Genomic DNA, 21,305 nt, shown 5'->3' with positions numbered 1-21,305 from the left:
GAGCCGGGATGTGGACATGAAGCTAGGGTTCAGCTGGGATGTGGACATGAAGCTAGGGTTGAGCCGGGATGTGGACATGAAGCTAGGGTTAGGGTTGTGGTTGAGGGAGAGCATGAGAGAAACAATGACCTAAATGGAATTAAATGGAATAGAGCAGCATGAAATGGACAAAGCACATGGTAGCATACAGGACAAATATATATTTAAAAAAAAACATCAATAGACAAGTGTGCACAGAGCATAGAAAGGTAGTAAATATTATGAAAAATAGACAATTTGCACAATTCACGCCACCCATAATAGATAATAATTTGAAATCCAGGCTAGCAGGTTAGGAACTGGAAGTGTTCCATTGAAGTCTATGGAAAACAGTGTTTTCTTTTTTAAACTTTAAATGAGCAGATCCAATACCTCTGTGCGCGTAGCAGTAGCTCATCTTTCCTCTGCAGCAGTATCTTCTGTCTCTCCTCGGCTGACTTGGAGAAGCGGCTGCCTCTGACCTCAAAGTCCTCCACCTCAGGGGTCATGAACTCTGAACTCCCGCTGGCCCCGCCCACATCCTGTGGGGAGAGGCTGACCTGGGAGGCGGAGTGATCCACAGGCTGGAGAGGGAGACAGCAGACATTTTAGTCAAGTATGCTCTAAACTTAATGTTTAAGTTAAGTGTCCCAAGGCGGCTTTTCTCAAGACATTTTGGGTATCGCCTCATGGGATGAATTGACCCCGAACTCTATTTTAGCCCTTCCTTATGTTAATGTACCATCCAAGGAGACCACACAAGCAGACACACAACCAGCTTGTGGAGTTACCTGTAGCAGTGTGGGATTGACTGACCTGTGTGGGGAAAGGCACCACGATGCGTCCCTCTAGGATGTTGTCAGTGGTGACCTCTACAGAGCGGGTCAGCTGCAGGTCCTGCAGCACCAGATGGTAGGGAACCTGATTAAACATCTCCCCAATCTGATGGGCCTAAAGATAGTAAGAGAGGAGATGTATCATTACTTCAAACATCAATGTAGCCTCCTTTCTTTACCTCATTTTCTTCATTGTTACTGACATAGGACAGGTGAAAGGTAACAAAAATCTAATGAGTCACTGGCAAAAACACCCAAGTAATGGATGGATCCCATGAACACTGACCATGGCATTGAGCTGGGAGTTGTTGGCCTGTTGTACGTTGCCTAGGATGTTGGTTGTGTGCATCACTTCCACTGAGAAACTGGGCAGCCAGCTGGCAATGCGAGAACCTAGTAGGGGTGAAATACATGCAAGGTCAAGCTCATTAGATATTTATGGAGAGGTGTCCTCTCTAAACTGTTTACGGTGTAGAGTGTTGAGAGAAAAGCCTGAATAGTCGCCAACTGTGTCAGAGTAACCACTGACAGGATGTCTATCTGCATATTTTATGGGTGTTACTCTCATGTGCTCTTGGCCCTAGAGATACTGAGGCATGATCCAGAAAACAACAAAACTAGTAGCGACTACAGATGTAATTTACAGATGTAATTTAGTTTCATAGCCAACTCTGACACATTTACATTGATGAGTAAAGCATTTAACAGGGTTAACTACTGTCATCAAAAATATCCTGTCAATGGGGGTGAGGCCTGAAATAGTCCCATGGATTTGTGACTGACAGGAGACAACGGGTGCGCCATCATGGTGCCCTATATGAATGGGAATCCCTCACATGTGGGGCGACCCAGGGGACCCTCCTTGACCCGGTCCTTTTCCATTCCCTCATCAATGATGCTGCACATGAAGCTACCAACCCAGTGTGGAAATATGACATGAATCTGCTTGAAACCAGGAAACTGCAACAACCATCTTCAGTGCAGAAGCACCTGGACTGCTACTAATGCCATGCATCTCAATGACAAGAAATGCATAGTGATGTATGTCACCTTCTCTAAAAACCCACCCCCTGCACCACCCCTCTTCATCAATGGCGTCCCATGTCAGAGACATCAAAGGTCAGGGAGCAGGGTCTCACTGTCCAGCAGGACCTGCGTTGGAGCAGCCAGGTTGACACCATCACCAAAAGGGCCAGCAGGAAGCTTTTCCTCCTCAAGCGCATTAAGGGCTTCTCTGTAACCACAACAGACCTACTGTCCATCTAAATCGGCTACGTCAGACCAGTTCTGGAGTCTGCCGTCACTGCCCGGCACCCTGACTGCTCAGCTGCAGCGTGTCCAGAAGAGAGCCTGCAGAATAATTCTGTGCGGGTCGTACACCAGCTACCGTGAAGCCCTCGAAACCCTCTGAATCATGTCCTTGGAGAGCAGATCTGCCTGACATTTGCTAAATACCTGCAGAACTCCCAGTTTGCAAACTTGCTCCCCCCCCCAACCAGACTGCAGATTACTGGACGGGCAACCCACAACAGCCACAAACTGAACACCCCCATGACACGCACAGGCCACTATCAGAACTGTCCCATTTCATACTTCACTAAACTGATCAATGCACACACCATATAGCCCAGGGGCCTTAACAATGCCTACCTAATAACTCTAAAGATGTAATTTCTAAATGTATTTTCTAGATACAGTGCCTTGCAAAAGTATTAATCCCCCTTGGCGATATTCCTATTTTGTTGCATTACAACCTGTAATTTAAATGGATCTTTATTTGGATTTCATGTAATGGGCATTCACAAAATAGTTCAAATTGGTGAAGTGAAACGAAAAAAATAACTGGTTTCAAAAAATCGGAAAGAAAAAAATTACAGAAAATTCGTGCGTGCATATATATTCACCCCCTTTGCTATGAAGCCCCTAAATAAGATCTGGTGCAACCAATTACCTTCAGAAGTCACATAATTAGTTAAAGTCCACCAGTGTGCAATCTAAGTGTCACATGATCTGTCACATGATCTCAGTATATATACACACACACACCTGTTCTGAAAGGCCCCAGAGTCTGCAACACCACTAAGCAAGGGGCACCACCAAGCAAGCGGCACCATGAAGACCAAGGAGCTCTCCAAACAGGTCAGGGAGAAAGTTGTGGAGAAGTACAGATCAGGGTTGGGTTATAAAAAGATCAGAAACTTTGAACATCCCACGGAGCACCATTAAATCCATTATTAAAAAATTGAAAGAATATGGCACCACAACAAACCTGCCAAGAGAGGGCCGTCCACCAAAACTCACAGACCAGGCAAGGAGGGCATTAATCAGAGAGGCAACAAAAGAGACCAAAGATAACCCGGAAGGAGCTGCCCAGCTCCACAGCGGAGATTGGAGTATCTGTCCATTGGACAACTTTATGCCGTACACTCCACAGAGCTGTTCTTTACGGAAGAGTGGCCAGAAAAAAAATAAGCAAACACGTTCGGTGTTCGCCAAAAGCCATGTGGGAGACCGCCCAAACATATGGAAGAAGGTACTCTGGTCAGATGAGACTAAAATTGAGCTTTTTGGCCATCAAGGAAAATGCTATGTCTGGCGCAAACCCAACACCTCTCATCACCCCGAGAACACCATCCCCAGAGTGAAGCATGGTGGTGGCAGCATCATGCTGTGGGAATGTTTTTCCATCGGCAGGGACTGGGAAACTGGTCAGAATTGAAGGAATGATGGATGGAGCTAAATACAGGGAAACCTGTTTCAGTCTTCCAGAGATTTGAGACTGGGACGGAGGTTCACCTTCCAGCAGGACAATGACCCTAAACATACTGCTAAAGCAACATTCCAGTGGTTTAAGGGGAAACATTTAAATGTCTCGCAATGGCCTAGTCAAAGCCCAGACCTCAATCCAATTGAGAATCTGTGGTATGACTTAAAGATTGCTGTACACCAGAGGAACCCATCCAACTTGAAGGAGCTGGAGCAGTTTTGCCTTGAAGAATGGGCAAAAATCCCAGTGGCTAGATGTGCCAAGCTTATAGAGACATACCCAAGAGACTTGCAGCTGTAATTTCTGCAAAAGGTGGCTCTACAAAGTATTGACTTTGGGGGGGTGAATAGTTATGCACGCTCAAGTTCTCTGTTTTTTTGTCTTATTTCTTGTTTGTTTCACAATAAAAAATATTTTGCATCTTCAAAGTGGTAGGCATGTTGTGTAAATCAAATTATAGAAACCCCCCCAAAAATCCATTTTAATTCCAGGTTGTAAGGCAACAAAATAGGAAAAATGCCAAGGGGGGTGAATACTTTCGCAAGCAACTGTATGTGGTAGTAGAGTAGTGGCCTGAGGGAACACACTTAATGTATTGTGTAAAGTGTTATGAAATGTAATTGTGTATATATATATATATATATATATATATATATATATATATATATATATATATATATATATATATATACACACACACACACACACACACACACACACACACACATAAATATACACACACAATTTAAAATATTACATATATATATATTTATTATATATACACACACACACACACACACACACACACACACAGTTGTGGTCAAAAGTTTTGAGAATGACACAAATACTAATTTTAACAAAGTCTGCTGCCTCAGTTTTGATGATGGCAATTTGCATTTACTCCAGAATGTCATGAAGAGTGATCAGATGAATTGCAATTAATTGCAAAGTCCCTCTTTACAATGAAAATGAACTTAATCCCCAAAAAACATTTCCACTGCATTTCAGCCCTGCCACAAAAGGACCAGCTGCCATCATGTCAGTGATTCTCTTGTTAACACAGGTGAGTGTTGACGAGGACAAGGCTGGAGATCACTCTGTCATGCTGATTGATTTAGAATAACAGACTGGAAGCTTTAAAAGGAGGGTGGTGCTTGAAATCATTGTTCTTCCTCTGTTAACTATGGTTACCTGCAAGGAAACACGTGCCGTCATCATTGCTTTGCACAAAAAGGGCTTCATAGGCAAGCATATTGCTGCTAGTAAGATCGCACCTAAATCAACCATTTATCGGATAATCAAGAACTTCAAGGAGAGAGGTTCAATTGTTGTGAAGAAGGCGTCAGGACGCCCAAGAAAGTCCAGCAAGCGCCAGAACAGTCTCCTAAAGTTGATTCAGCTGCGGGATCGGGGCATCACCAGTGCAGAGCTTGCTCAGGAATGGCAGCAGGCAGGTGTGAGTGCATCTGCACGCACAGTGAGGCGAAGTATTTTGGAGGATGGCCTGGTGTCAAGAAGGGCAGCAAAGAAGAAACTTCTCTCCAGGAAAAACATCAGGGACAGACTGATATTCTGCAAAAGGTACAGGGATTGGACTGCTGAGGACTGGGGTAAGTCATTTTCTCTGATGAATCCCCTTTCCGATTGTTTGGGCCATCTGGAAAACACCTTGTCCGGAGAAGACAAGGTGAGCTCTACCATCAGTCCTGTGTCATGCCAACAGTAAAGCATCCTGAGACCATTAATGTGTGGGGTTGCTTCTCAGCCAAGGGAGTGGGCTCCCTCACAAAGAACACAGCCATGAATAAAGAATGGTACCAACACATCCTCCCCGAGTGCAACTTCTCCCAACCATCCAAGAACAGTTTGGTGACGACCAATGCCTTTTCCAGCATGATGGAGCACCTTGCCATAAGGCAAAAGTGATAACTAAGTGGCTCGGGGAACAAAACATCGACATTCTGGGTCCATGGCCAGGAAAATCCCCAGACCTTAATCCCATTGAGAACTTGTGGTCGATCCTCAAGAGGCGGGTGGACAAACAAAAACCCACAAATTCTGACAAACTCCAAGCATTGATTATGCAAGAATGGGCTGCCATCAGTCAGGATGTGGCCCAGAAGTTAATTGACAGCATGCCAGGGCGGATTGCAGAGGTCTTGAAAAAGAAGACTCAACACTTGACTCTTTGCATAAACTTAATGTAATTGTCAATAAAAGCCTTTGACACTTACGGAATGCTTGTAATTATACTTCAGTATACCATAGTAACATCTGACAAAAATATCTCAACACTGAAGCAGCGAACTTTGTGAAGACCAATACTTTTGACCACGACTGACTGACTGACTGTGTGTGTACAGTGGGGGAAAAAAGTATTTAGTCAGCCACCAATTGTGCAAGTTCTCCCACTTAAAAAGATGAGAGGACTGTAATTTTCATCATTGGTACACGTCAACTATGACAGACAAAATGAGAATTTTTTTCCCAGAAAATCACATTGTAGAATTTAATGAATTTATTTGCAAATTATGGTGGAAAAAAAGTATTTGGTCAATAACAAAAGTTGCTCAATACTTTGTTATATACCCTTTGTTGGCAATGACACAGGTCAAACGTTTTCTGTAAGTCTTCACAAGGTTTTCACACACTGTTGCTGGTATTTTAGCCCATTCCTCCATGCAGATCTCCTCTAGAGCAGTGATGTTTTGGGGCTGTCGCTGGGCAACACAGACTTTCAACTCCCTCCAAAGATTTTCTATGGGGTTGAGATCTGGAGACTGGCTAGGCCACTCCAGGACCTTGAAATGCTTCTTACGAAGCCACTCGGGCGGTGTGTTTGGGATCATTGTCATGCTGAAAGACCCAGCCACGTGTCATCTTCAATGCCCTTGCTGATGGAAGGAGGTTTTCACTCAAAATCTCACGATACATGGCCCCATTCATTCTTTCCTTTACACGGATCAGTCGTCCTGGTCCCTTTGCAGAAAAACAGCCCCAAAGCATGATGTTTCCACCCCCATGCTTCACAGTAGGTATGGTGTTCTTTGGATGCAACTCAGCATTCTTTGTCCTCCAAACACGACGAGTTGAGTTTTTACCAAAAAGTTCTATTTTGGTTTCATCTGACCATATGACATTCTCCAAATCCTCTTCTGGATCATCCAAATGCACTCTAGCAAACTTCAGACGGGCCTGGACATGTACTGGCTTAAGCAGGGGGACACGTCTGGCACTGCAGGATGAGTCCCTGGCGGCGTAGTGTGTTACTGATGGTAGGCTTTGTTACTTTGGTCCCAGCTCTCTGCAGGTCATTCACTAGGTCCCCCCGTGTGGTTCTGGGATTTTTGCTCACCGTTCTTGTGATCATTTTGACCCCACGGGGTGAGATCTTGCGTGGAGCCCCAGATCGAGGGAGATTATCAGTGGTCTTGTATGTCTTCCATTTCCTAATAATTGCTCCCACAGTTGATTTCTTCAAACCAAGCTGCTTACCTATTGCAGATTCAGTCTTCCCAGCCTGGTGCAGGTCTACAATTTTGTTTCTGGTGTCCTTTGACAGCTCTTTGGTCTTGGCCATAGTGGAGTTTGGAGTGTGACTGTTTGAGGTTGTGGACAGGTGTCTTTTATACTGATAACAAGTTCAAACAGGTGCCATTAATACAGGTAACGAGTGGAGGACAGAGGAGCCTCTTAAAGAAGAAGTTACAGGTCTGTGAGAGCCAGAAATCTTGCTTGTTTGTAGGTGACCAAATACTTATTTTCCACCATAATTTGCAAATAAATTCATACAATGTGATTTTCTGGATTTTTTCTTCTTCTCATTTTGTCTGTCATAGTTGACGTGTACCTATGATTACAGGCCTCTCTCATCTTTTGAAGTGGGAGAAATTGCACAATTGGTGGCTGACTAAATACTTTTTTCCCCACTGTATGTATGTATGTATGTATGTATGTATGTATGTATGTATATATATATATATATAAACACACACATACAATACCATTCAAATGTTTGGGGTCACTTAGAAATGTCCTTGGTTTTCTAAAGAAAGAAATTTTTTTGTCTATTAAAATAACATCAAATTGATTAGAAATATAGTGTAGACATTGTTAATGTTGTAAATGGCTATTGTAGCTGGAAACGGCTGATTTTTAATGGAATATATACATAGGCGTACAGAGGCCCATTATCAGCAACCATCAGTCCTGTGTTCCAATAGCATGTTGTGATTGCTAATCCAAGTTTATCATTTTAAAACCCGTTTTCAATTATGTTAGCACAGCTGAAAACTGTTGTGCTGATTAAAGAAGCAATAAAACTGGCCTTCTTGAGACTAGTTGAGTATCTAGAGTATCAGCAATTGTGGGTTCGATTACAGGCTCAAAATGGCCAGAAACAAATAACTTTCTTCTGAAACTCGTCAGTCTAGTCTTGTTCTGAGAAATGAAGGCTATTCCATGAGAGAAATTGCCATGGAGTTCACCAGAGCTTCACAGGTTGCCACTGGAGTCCTCTTCCACTCCTCCATGACGACATCACAGATCTGGTGGATGTTAGAGACCTTGCACTCCTCCACCTTCCGTTTGAGGATGCCCCACAGATGCTCAATAGGGTTTAGGTCTGGAGACATGCTTGGCCAGTCCATCACCTTTACCCTCAGCTTCTTTAGCAAGGCAGTGGTCATCTTGGAGGTGTGTTTGGGGTCGTTATCATGTTGGAATACTGCCCTGCGGCCCAGTCTCCGAAGGGAGGGGATCATGCTCTGCTTCAGTATGTCACAGTACATGTTGGCATTCATGGTTCCCTCAATGAACTGTAGCTCCCCAGTTCCGGCAGCACTCATGCAGCCCCAGACCATGACACTCCCACCACCATGCTTGACTGTAGGCAAGACACACTTGTCTTTGTCTTGGTCTCATCAGACCACAGGACATGGTCCTTAGTCTGCTTGTCTTCAGCAAACTGTTTGCGGGCTTTCTTGTGCATAATCTTTAGAAGAGGCTTCCTTCTGGGACGACAGCCATGCAGACCAATTTGATGCAGTGTGCGGCGTATGGTCTGAGCACTGACAGGCTGACCCCCCATCTCTTCAACCTCTGCAGCAATGCTGGCAGCACTCATACGTCTATTTTTCAAAAGACAACCTCTGGATATGACGCTGAGCACGTGCACTCAACTTCTTTGGTCGACCATGGCGAGGTCTGTTCTGAGTGGAACCTGTCCTGTTAAACCGCTGTATGGTCTTGGCCACCGTGCTGCAGCTCAGTTTCAGGGTCTTGGCAATCTTCTTATAGCCCAAGCCATCTTTATGTAGAGCAACAATTATTTTTTTCAGATCCTCAGAGAGTTCTTTGCCATGAGGTGCCATGTTGAACTTCCAGTGACCAGTATGAGGGAGTGTGAGAGCGATGACACCAAATGTAACACACCTGCTCCCCATTCACGCCTGAGACCTTGTAACACTAACGAGTCACATGACACCAGGGAGGGAAAATGGCTAATTGGGGCAAATTTGGACATTTTCACTTAGGGGTGTACTCACTTTTGTTGCCAGCGGTTTAGACATTAATGGCTGTGTGTTGTGTTATTTTACATTTACATCATTTAGCAGATGCTCTTATCCAGAGCGACTTACAAATAGGTGCATTCACCTTATAGCCAGTGGGATAACCACTTTACAATGGGTGTTAGTTGTTTTTATTTATTTTTATTTTGAGGGGACAGCAAATGTACACTGTTATACAAGCTGTACACTCACTACTTTACATTGTAGCAAAGTGTCATTTCTTCAGTGTTGTCACATGAAAAGATATACTCAAATATTTACAAAAATGTGAGGGGTGTACTCACTTTTGTGAGATACTGTATACACACAGTTGAAGTCGGAAGTTTACATACACCTTAGCCAAATACATTTAAACTCAGTTTTTCACAATTCCTGACATTTTATCCTAGTAAAAAGTCCCTGTCTTAGGTCAGTTAGGATCACCACTTTATTTTAAGAATGTGAAATGTCCGAATAATAGTAGAGAGAATTATTTATTTCAGCTTTTATTTCTTTCATCACATTCCCAGTGGGTCAGAAGTTTACATACACTCAATTAGTATTTGGTAGCATTGCCTTTAAATTGTTTAACTTGGGTCAAACGTTTTGGGTAGCCTTCCACAAGCTTCCCACAATAAGTTGGGTGAATTTTGGCCCACTCCTCCTGACAGAGCTGGTGTAACTGAGTGAGGTTTGTAGGCCTCCTTGCTCGCACATGCTTTTTCAGTTCTGCCCAAAACATTTCTATAGGATTGAGGTCAGGGCTTTGTGATGGCCACTCCAATACCTTGACTTTGTTGTCCTTAAGCCATTTTGCTTGCAAGCATCCCCCTTTTTCTCCAAACATAACGATGGTCATTACAGCCAAACAGTTCTATTTTTGTTTCATCCTTGAAATACATCCACAGGTACACCTCCAATTGACTCAAAGTATGTCAATTAGCCTATCAGAAGCTTCTAAAGCTTCTAAATCATTTTCTGGAATTTTCCAAGCTGTTTAAAGCCACAGTCAACTTAGTGTATTTAAACCTCTGACCCACTGGAATTGTGATACAGTGAATTATAAGTGAAATAATCTATCTGTAAACAATTGTTGGAAAAATTACTTGTGTCATGCACAAAGTAGATGTCCTAACCGACTTGCCAAAACTATAGTTTGTTAACAAGACATTTGTGGAGTGGTTGAAAAACAAGTTAATGACTAACCATAGTGTATGTAAACTTCCGACTTCAACTGTGTTTGTGTCTAATATATATATATATACATACACACACAGTGGGGAGAACAAGTATTTGATACACTGCCGATTTTGCAGGTTTTCCTCCTTACAAAGCATGTAGAGGTCTGTAATTTTTATCATAGGTACACTTCAACTGTGAGAGACGGAATCTAAGACAAAAATCCAGAAAATCATATTGTATGATTTTTAAGTAATTAATTTGCATTTTATTGCATGACATAAGTATTTGATACATCAGAAAAGCAGAACTTCATATTTGGTACAGAAACCTTTGTTTGCAATTACAGAGATCATACGTTTCCTGTAGGTCTTGACCAGGTTTGCACACACTGCAGCAGGGATTTTGGCCTACTCCTCCATACAGACCTTCTCCAGATCCTTCAGGTTTCGGGGCTGTCGCTGGGCAATACGGACTTTCAGCTCCCTCCAAAGATGTTCTATTGGGTTCAGGTCTGGAGACTGGCTAGGCCACTCCAGGACCTTGAGATGCTTCTTACGGAGCCACTCCTTAGTTGCCCTGGCTGTGTGTTTCGGGTCATTGTCATGCTGGAAGACCCAGCCACGACCCATCTTCAATGCTCTTACTGAGGGAAGGAGGTTGTTGGCCAAGATCTCGCGATACATGGCCCCATCCCACCTCCCCTCAATACGGTGCAGTCATCCTGTCCCCTTTGCATCCCCAAAGAATGATGTTTCCACCTCCATGCTTCACGGTTGGGATGGTGTTCTTGGGGTTGTACTCATCCTTCTTCTTCCTCCAAACACGGCGAGTGGAGTTCAGACCAAAAAGCTATATTTTTGTCTCATCAGACCACATGACCTTCTCCCATTCCTCCTCTGGATCATCCAGATGGTCATTGGCAAACTTCAGACGGGCCTGGACATGCGTTGGCTTGAGCAGGGGGACCTTGCGTGCGCTGCAGGATTTTAATCCATGACGGCGTACTGTGTTACTAATGGTTTTCTTTGAGACTGTGGTCCCAGCTCTCTTCAGGTCATTGACCAGGTCCTGCCGTGTAGTTCTGGGCTGATCCCTCACCTTCCTCATGATCATTGATGCCCCACGAGGTGAGATCTTGCATGGAGCCCCAGACCGAGGGTGATTGACCGTCATCTTGAACTTCTTCCATTTTCTAATAATTACGCCAACAGTTGTTGCCTTCTCACCAAGCTGCTTGCCTATTGTCCTGTAGCCCATCCCAGCCTTGTGCAGGTCTACAATTTTATCCCTGATGTCCTTACACAGCTCTCTGGTCTTGGCCATTGTGGAGAGGTTGGAGTCTGTTTGATTGAGTGTGTGGACAGGTGTCTTTTATACAGGTAACGAGTTCAAACAGGTGCAGGTAATACAGGTAATGAGTGGAGAACAGGAGGGCTTCTTAAAGAAAAACTAACAGGTCTGTGAGAGCCGGACTTCTTACTGGTTGGTAGGTGATCAAATACTTATGTCATGCAATAAAATGCAAATTAATTACTTTAAAATCATACAACGTGATTTTCTGGATTTTTGTTTTAAATTCCGTCCCTCACAGTTGAAGTGTACCCATGATAAAAATTACAGACCTCTACATGCTTTTTAAGTAGGAAAACCTGCAAAATCGGCAGTGTATCAAATACTTGTTCTCCCCACTGCATGCATATATATGCATATATATATATATATATATATATATATCTCTGCCTTAATGTTGCTGGACCCCAGGAAGAGTATGGGGACCATAATACATACAAATACAAAGCTGCCACCCACACCTTGTCTTTATAGTATTGTTGTTTTGTATACACTGAGTATACAAAACAGTAAGAACACCTGCTCTTTCCATGACAGACTCACCAATGGCTGCACCATTGAGAGCATCCTGACTGGCTGCATCACCGCTTGGTATGGCAACTGCTCGGCATTCGACCGCAAGGCGCTACAGAGGGTAATGCGTACGGCCCAGTACAACACTGGGTCCGAGCTCTCTGCCATCCAGGACCTCTATACCAGGCAGTGTCAGAGGGAGGCCCTAAAAATTGTCAAAGACTCCAGCCACCCAAGTCATAGACAGTTCTCTCTGTTACCGCACAGCAACCGGTACCGGAGCGCCAAGTCTGGTACCAAAAAGCTCCTAAACAGCTTCTACCCCCAAGCCATAACCCAGCTTCACAGTTAATCAAATGGCCACCTGGACTATTTGCATTGACCCCCTTATTTTATTATTTGCACTGACTCTTGCACAGGCTTGATGTAAACTCACTGGACTCTAACCACACACACTCACACATACTACATTTACATTACATTTTAGTCATTTAGCAGACGCTCTTATCCAGAGCGACTTACAGTTAGTGAATACATATTTTTTTTATACTGGCCCCCCGTGGGAATCGAACCCACAACCCTGGCATTGCAAACGCCATGCTCTATCAACTGAGCTACATCCCTGCCGGCCATTCCCTCCCCTACCCTGGACGACGCTGGGCCAATTGTGCGCCGCCCATGAGTCTCCCGGTCGCGGCCGGCTGCGACAGAGCCTGGATTCGAACCAGGATCTCTAGTGGCACAGTTAGCACTGCGATGCAGTGCCTTAGACCACTGCGCCACTCAGGAGTACACCGACACTCCCAACACACACAAGCATATTGACGCCACACACACACACACATTCCTTCACAGATGCTACTACTCTCTGTCATTATCTATGCCTAGTCACTTTAACCTGACCTACATATTACCTGAACTACCTTGTAACCCCGCATATTGACTCAGTACCCCTTGTATATAGCCTAGTTATTGATATTTTATTGTGTGTTACTATTTTTCCTTTAGTTTATTTAGCACGTTTTTTAAACTCTGCATTGTTGGTTAAGGGCTTGTACGTAAGCATTTCATGGTAAGGTCTACACCTGTTGTATTCCGCGCATGTGACAAATAAAAATTGATGTCACATGTTAAATCCACTTCAAAATCAGAATAGATGAAGGGGAGGAGACCGGTTAAAGAAGGACTTTTAAGCCTTGAGACAATTGAGACATGGATTGTGTATGTGTGCCACTCAGAAGGTGCATGGTCAAGACAAAAGATTTAAGTGCCTTTGAACGGTGGTCCTCTGTAGCTCAGCTGGTAGAGCACGGCGCTTGTAACGCCAAGGTAGTGGGTTCGATCCCCGGGACCCCCCACACACAAAAAATGTATGCACGCATGATTGTAAGTCGCTTTGGATAAAAGCGTCTGCTAAATGGCATATTATTATTATTATTATAACGGGGTATGGAATAGATGCCAGGCGCAATGGTTTGTGTCAAGAACTGCAACGCTGCTGGGTTTTTCACGCTTAACAGTTTCCTGTGTGTATCAAGAATGGTCCACCATCCAAAGGACATCCAACCAACTTGACACAACTGTGGGAAGCATTGGAGTCAACATGGACCAGCATCCCTGTGGAACGCTTTCGACACCTTGTAGAGTCCACGCCCGACGAATTGAGGCTGTTCTGAGGGCAAAAGGGGGGAGTGCAACTCAATATTAGGAAGGCGCTCTTAATGTTTTGTACACTCTGTGTATGTATATTGCATATTTTAACATTGTATTGTATTAAAAGTGTTTTACTAGTTTAGGATTTAACTATTTGATGTTATGATTGTAAATTGGTGTACAATTCATTATTTGAATGCGACAAACAAATAATACCTACTACTAATTTACTTATTTTTAAAGTGCCAAAACGTGTATGCGTACGCAAAGCAGTGATCTAGAATATTGGACTGTTGGCTTTCATACTTTCCGAATTCTCAGCACGGCTCGAGCAATTTCTCCAACTGTCAACACATTCAAATAAATATAGAGGACACATACCAGAAATGAGTTGGTTGAAAATGTTGTGCGTCCCCCGCGGACGGCAGTCTCAGAACCGCGTAGCTATGTCACAATGAGATGTGGGACTATGATTTACACTTAAACCTAAATGTTGATTAATGTGTCCGGTCCCTGTGAAATAAATTGAGTGCTATTAGAAAAGTGAGTATACTGGGTGAATGTTGGGGCCTCACCGTCAAAGTGGAAGAAGTGGTTGTGCTGGTTGAGGTGTGGCCTTGCCTCGGGTCCAGGGCCTTCAGGGCCCATGTTGTCCTCCAGCATGGCCTCTCTCTGCCTCTCCTCTCTCTCCCATCCGGCCCCCTCGCTGATGTTCAGAGACATACGGCACGTGGGACACGATGTGTCCTGCTCCAACCAGGAACGCAGGCAGGAGCTGTGCACACAAAAACACACTTAATACTGACCATAATAATGCTTTGATTTTATGTAGCACTAGGCACACAATGTTAAATCATGATAATGGACTGGAGTTATACTGTATAGCAGAATAGATAGTTGTTGTGGTAGCTGAAATGTGCACTGCATGGGGGTTAAGAGTTTTTGCATATCTGCTCACTGGTGGAAGAGATGTCCACAGGGCAGCTTGCGTGCTGTCATCATGGAGTCCCAGCAGATAGCACAGTCATCATTGTTGGCTATCAGCTCATCAGAGGTGGCCACAGCAAACCTGCAATCAACCAATATATCTAGAAGAACAATACTTTGTCCATTTTCTTTTCAGATCATGGAAATTCATATTTTGCCTATAAATATGCCTCAGAGCATAGATGGATACAGCTATAACACAATGTCATGTAAATAAATACACAGGTACTGTACAGTATGTAGAAAGATCAAGCTAGTTAACTGAGCAACAAACCTGGCCTCCATGTTGTTGATGACACGTAGGTAGTTCTTGTGGCGACGGATTCTCTTCTGCACCTCGTGGAACAGGTAACGCAGCTGCATGAAGATCACCAGACTGGCCATAGAGAGCCAGATGTTACCAAACAGCTGAGAAGAGAGGGAAAGAAAGAGAGGGGGTATAAAGAAGAGAAAGGAGCAAGAGAGTTGGTAGAAAGAAGACATTGTGGTTACAACATGAAGGGACCCTTGGATAAATAGACCTTAGTAACAACTCTAGTAATAACTCAAATTAGGGACATGCCACTCTTGTGCAGTTGTTTTTTGTGAAAGTGAGTGGATGTCTGAAGATGGGGGGTTGAACTCACCAGCATGTGGATGTGGTGCATGAGGTCCAGACCTAGCAGAGCCAGCTCCATCACAAAGTCAGTGTAGTAGACGTAGGATCCTTTACTCTCCCAGGTGCCCTCATGGTTCAGGTCCCACAGGTGGATGGAGTACCTGGAGGGAGCAGGAACATGTTCAGTGTGTGTGGCCTTGTCAGATTGTTACAGGCTTTGGTTTTTCCATTTATTTTTCGAGGTTGGACGTTAACACGTGGGGCGTACAGACTGGTGTCACCTCGTTAGTCAGTATGTGTTACACCTGTGCTGGTTTGTCATCTCATTAGTGGGATGGTGTTTCACCTGTGCTGGCCCAGGTGATATTTAAGAGTGGCTGGCCCAGTGCTCCAGTTGTCTGGAGAGACAACACCTTTAGTTGAGGCTCCCTATTTGATTTCCAGACAAACAATCCTTTATCTGATCTTCCCTATTTTCATTTTGGTTTGCTTCCTGTCTTTAAGTTTAGTGTGGGTTTTTCTTTTGTTTCCCCCTTAGTGGGTGTCTTTTAGGTTTGAGTTGTTGTTGCTATGCAACTTTCAGTGGACACCCCCATTAGTCTTTTAGAACCTCTCCTAAAACCCCACCGGTTTCGTTTTGGTTGATGTCAATGACTCTGTTAGTTCCCCCTTCTGTTTGAGCGCCATTTTGGGTTTTCTTGCTGGGGAACGTAACAAGATGTACCACCAGTTGGTAATGAGTTCATACAAGATATACAATATTTTGGCAATTGCCTGCACAATCACTTACCGGATAATGACATGTCCAGTTCTAACGGACACCAGCATACACTGAAGGGAAACATAAGAAAACAATGGTCTGGTTAGATAATAGGGAGCATCATCAGATAAGGCCATGATGTATACATTAAACATAGACATAAGCACTACACAGCAAATGTTTATCCATATAGAAACAAAGGCAAGAGTATCCAACAAATACTTTTTAATGTCGCCTCCATCTCAAAATGCATTGTAGAAAAATTCCTCTCCTAAGGAGAGAAGACATGATGAATCAAGGAAATAATAATAATATGCCATTCAGCAGACGCTTTTATCCAAAGCGACTTACAGTCATGCGTGCATAAATTGTTGTGTATGGGTGGTCCCAGGGATCGAACCCACTACCCTGGCGTTACAAGCGCCGTGCTCTACCAGCTGAGCTACAGAGGACCAGTAAAGACAGTTGAGCTCCACTTGGGGAGCGGGCTCCAGGCATCCTACCTCAGCGGCCATGAAGGCGACGGTGTGCATGCCGTGGGGGTTTCCCAGCAGACCACAGAGCAGAGCCAGGCCACAGCAGGTCAGCAGCATACCCACCAGCAGGGCCAGAACCCTCACACGACTGCCCATAGGAGTGGTGGGTGAGAACGACAGCTGTAACAACACACAAGATATGACTCAATTATAAAGTACGATACTGCCGTGGAGGATAACAGAATGTCATAACAGCAAAAACCCTATTCATGAACCGGGGAAATTATAGTTGTTTTTACAGAACAAAGACGCTATTGGTTAGCCTTACAGATATTGGCTGAATACAAATGATAAAACAATATTGGGACTTCTTTTTGTTTGTCAGAAGAGGATAACTCCTATTTAGGACTATTGGAAACGTACATATTCAAAGCGGTCCTTGCAGAGCTGGACCATGAGGTGCAGGAAGACGAGGACAGCGAACCACAGACACCACATCACCACCTCCTCCACCGTCTGAACGTTCAGCACCCCGAAGATGAAGATGAACTTGTAGAAGATGAAGTTCCAGAACTTGTCCTTCAGGTGCTGTATAGGCAGAGAAAGCAGGATTGTTGACATATTTCACATTTGTATCTAAAAGCATAATTGAGAAATGATTGATCAAAGTTGGCATATACACAGAAATGGCACCGAAGAAGATGGCAGCCGCTTTACAGCCCTCTTACCCCCTGTATATAACCTCCCTACTGTTATTTTATTTTACTGCTGCTCTTTAATTATTTGCTATTTTTTTCTTAAACTGCATTGTTGGTTAAGGGCTTGTAAGTAAGCATTTCACTGTAATGTCTACACCTGTTGTATTCGGCGCATGTGACAAATACAATTTTATTTTATATTCATGACATTTTGGCCTTACCCAGGCCTCTCGTCTGGGTTTCGTGAGGAATCACTCATTGCCTAGGATTTAATACAGCTGCATAATAAAATGTTTATGATAGTGGCCTCTATCTACTCATGCATGTCTCAATGACTACTAATTAAATTACATTCCCACTATACCCCAGTTACATGGGACCTGGCAGTTTGCAGTATGGGTTTCCAGGAAAAACATTAGGCTACCTGGTTAATTACATTACCTAGACAAACACAAAACACATTCCTACTTACCTGTTTTTCACTGACACGGAGTGGCCCAAAGACAATGCACTGGATCACCTTTGCAATCAGCATCAGGACACAGCAGGCTGTATTCACCATCACCTGATCAACATGACATTTTGAATTGAAAGTTAAATCAGCCATCAAATGAAACAGCAAATTGACAATTTCCTAAATCCATTATTTCAACATCAAGGTAAAAGTTTGTCCCAGGTTACGAAAGTCTCAATTGCGATGGTTTTTTGTTCTTTTTCAGCACAGTATCTAGTAGACTAATCTCCACGGTGAAGGAAGTTTCTGATTAACTTCACCAACAGCGTGGAGCCGAGACCAGGATTTGTGGAATCTAGCTCGGACTATATCGATTCACCCAAGGTCAATACTTCAAAAAATATAAATTATGAAACACCCACGTTTGTCCTCTGTAGATGCGTGCCTTTGTTTGCTGAAATCCATACTTTTCAATAAACGATAATTAAATACTGACTTTCCTTGTTGAGATTCAATGGGCACATGCGCATTTACACTGAGTTGCCATCTTAGAGCAACAGCAATAAACAGTCGGTGGTTGTATTTGAATAACGTTTATTGAAAAATGTTGGACTACAGCAAACAAAGGCACACAACTACAGAAGACAAACATAGGTACAAGTTGGCCGTTTCATATTTTTTTTTTTTTTTTGAAGTATTAACTTTAGGCAAATCGATGTCGGAGCTAACGTTAGATTACGCAAAGCCTGGTCTCGGCTCCACGCCGTTGTTGAAGTTCATCATAAACTTCCTTTACCACGGAGTGGAGTTTAGTCCGCTACACAATATTCTGATAATTCAGTACAATTCAAAGCATGACGATCAACAAACCACAGAAGCTGAGTTCATGAACTTACCCAAACAAAAACGGTGTCTGAGACCAGGTACAACCGGACAGTGGCTGCCACATCGCTAAGGCTGGTGATTGGGTCATCATCAACATCATCACTTTCTACGGGAGTCCTGCTCTGTGTCTGTGTGTACTCTACTAGCTCTGGGACAGTGTAGTAGCCATTTAAGATTGCCCCCGCGAGAAATACAGCACTCAGAGCTGTGTATGTCTGCAAACTGGGCCATGGAAATCTCTCCAAAAACAGCAAAGGCATGTTGACTGGCGCAAGGTTTGCCACTTTGGATAATTCAGATAAGGGATTGAGTGAACCCCTACTATTTCGAGAGCTTTTTGTCAACCAGCGATTTAAAGCTGCAATGTCACTTTTTGGGCGAATTCACCAAAATCACAAATGTTAGTAATAGATATGTAATTCTCATTGAAAGCAAGTCTAAGAAGCGGTAGATCTGTTCTATGTGCGCTATATCTATGCTTCCCGTTTTTAAGTTTGCACTTTTACTTTACACCAGCTTCAAACAGCTGAAAAAACAATATTTTTGGTTATTGAAAATATATTTCGCGGCGGTTTATATGGTACAATGATTCTCTATTTGTTTTGTCACAAACTGAAATTAGGCGAACTATTAGAATTTTAGCAAACAGGCAGGAAATGGCGGAGCGATTTATACATAGTGCACCTTTAACTTCGCTAACGTTACTTAGAAAACGTTAATTTCATATTCTCGTTTGTAGCTAATAACGTGGTAACGTTTGATATGTATCCTCCTTGGATAGCTAGCTAGGTAGGTATATGGACGACAGGTAAATCAACAGCTTAGCTAGCTAGTAACCATGATTAAAAACGCTGATATGACAATTCGTCCACGCTGATAACTATGCACGATGTCACCAAATACCAACTGTTTATCGTATATCGTCGTCTCTCTGGGGGAAAAAACCGTCAAAGGCTTAACTGTGTCGACCCTCCTATTGCCTGTTTCTGTAGCAATATCTCAGAGTTTCCATCTTCTTGCGTCTCTTTCTGTGTACTTCCGGTTTTGGACCGTCTGGATTCCTCTCTCTGGATTGGCTGGACCAGAGAGCGCTCTAGTTACATGGACTGCGTTTAGACAGGCAGCCCAATTCTCATCTTTTTCCCCACTAATTGGTCTTTTGAAAAGATCTACTGTGAAAAGATCTGATGTGATTTGGTCAAAATACCAATTAGTGGAAAAATATCAGAATTGGTCTGCCTGTGTGAACGCAGCCATTTTGTCTCAGCCAGGGACCTCATTCAGGGTCAGGCATCATACCTACAGTGCCTTCAGAAAGTATTCATACCCCTTGACTTATTCCACATTTTGTTATGTTACGCCTGAATTCAACATTGATTAAATATATGTTCTTCTCACCCATCTACACACAATACCCCCATAATGATAAAGTGAAAACATGTTTTTAGATATTTTAACAAATGTATTGAAAATGAAATACAGAAATGTCTAATTTACATAAGTATTCACACCCCTGAGTCAATACATGTTAGAATCACCTTTGGCAGCGATTACAGCTGTGAGTCTTTCTGGGTACGTCGCTTAGCTCCATTCCGTTTATTTTGATCCTAAAAAACTCCCTAGTCCTTGCCGATGACAAGCATACCCATAACATGATGCTGCCACAACCATGCTTGAAAATATGAAGAGTGTGTTGTGTTGGATTTGCATCAAACATAACACTTTGTATTACATCAAATTTCAATAAATGTATTTATAAAATATTTTTACATCAGCAGATGTCACAAAGTGCTTATACAGAAACCCAGCCTAAAATCCAAAACAGCAAGCAATGCAGATCTAGAAGCACGGTGGCTAGGAAAAACTCTCTAGAAAGGCAGGAACCTAGGAAGAAACCTAGAGAGGAACCAGGCTCTGAGGGGTGGCCATTCCTCTTCTGGCTGTGCTGGGTGGAGATTATAAGAGTACATGGCCATTAAGGCCAGATCGTTCTTCAAGATGTTCAAAAGTTCATAGATGACCAGCAGGGTCAAATAATAATCACAGTGGTTGTAGAGGGTGCAACAGGTCAGCACCTCAGGAGTAAATGTCAGTTGGCTTTTCATAGCCGAGCATTCAGAGGTCGAAACAGCAGGTGCGGTAGAGAGAGGGAGGGAGAGTAAGAGACAGAGAGGGAGAGAGAGGGTCGAAAACAGCAGGTCCAGGATAAGGTAGCACATCTGGTGAATAGGTCAGGGTTCCATAGCCACAGGCAAAACAGCAGAAACTGGATCAGCAGGTGGACTGGGGACAGAGACAGCCAGGAGTCATCAGGCCAGGTAGTCCTGAGGCATGGTCCTAAGGCTCAGCTCCTCTGGGAGGGGAGAGCGAGCGAGAGAGATATGGGAGAATTAGAGGGAGCCTACTTAAATTCACACAGGACACCAGATAAGACAGGAGAATTACACCAGATAGGACAGACTGACCCCGGCACATAAACTATTGCAGCATAGATACTGGAGACTGAGAATGGGGGTGTCGGGGGACACTGTGGCCCTGTCCAACGATACCCCCGAACAGGGCCAACCAGGCAGGATATA

At 43.5% G+C, this 21,305-nt stretch overlaps 1 protein-coding gene across 1 annotated transcript in view; it reads right to left on the bottom strand.

The window, feature by feature from the left end:
• LOC311115220 (E3 ubiquitin-protein ligase AMFR-like) overlaps positions 1 to 19,737 on the bottom strand; it is a 34,212-nt gene extending 14,475 nt beyond the window's left edge. The window contains exons 1-12 of the mRNA XM_084190417.1: positions 18,738 to 19,737; positions 17,860 to 17,952; positions 17,113 to 17,277; positions 16,717 to 16,869; positions 16,244 to 16,284; positions 15,482 to 15,614; positions 15,130 to 15,263; positions 14,827 to 14,937; positions 14,444 to 14,643; positions 1,141 to 1,247; positions 835 to 969; positions 412 to 602 (exon numbers count right to left, since the gene is read on the bottom strand). Coding sequence (XP_084046543.1) covers positions 412 to 602; positions 835 to 969; positions 1,141 to 1,247; positions 14,444 to 14,643; positions 14,827 to 14,937; positions 15,130 to 15,263; positions 15,482 to 15,614; positions 16,244 to 16,284; positions 16,717 to 16,869; positions 17,113 to 17,277; positions 17,860 to 17,952; positions 18,738 to 18,986 — 1,712 coding nt within the window. The 5' untranslated portion in view covers positions 18,987 to 19,737. The remainder of the gene's footprint in view (positions 1 to 411; positions 603 to 834; positions 970 to 1,140; positions 1,248 to 14,443; positions 14,644 to 14,826; positions 14,938 to 15,129; positions 15,264 to 15,481; positions 15,615 to 16,243; positions 16,285 to 16,716; positions 16,870 to 17,112; positions 17,278 to 17,859; positions 17,953 to 18,737) is intronic.
• Between the last annotated feature and the right edge of the window lie 1,568 nt (positions 19,738 to 21,305).

This window comes from Coregonus lavaretus (assembly GCF_964263955.1).
Source record: "Coregonus lavaretus genome assembly, contig: HAP1_SCAFFOLD_366, whole genome shotgun sequence".
Classification (NCBI taxonomy): domain Eukaryota; kingdom Metazoa; phylum Chordata; class Actinopteri; order Salmoniformes; family Salmonidae; genus Coregonus; species Coregonus lavaretus.
The sequence above is the reverse complement of the archived record's forward strand: the minus strand, read 5'-3'. Positions and strand labels throughout refer to the sequence as shown.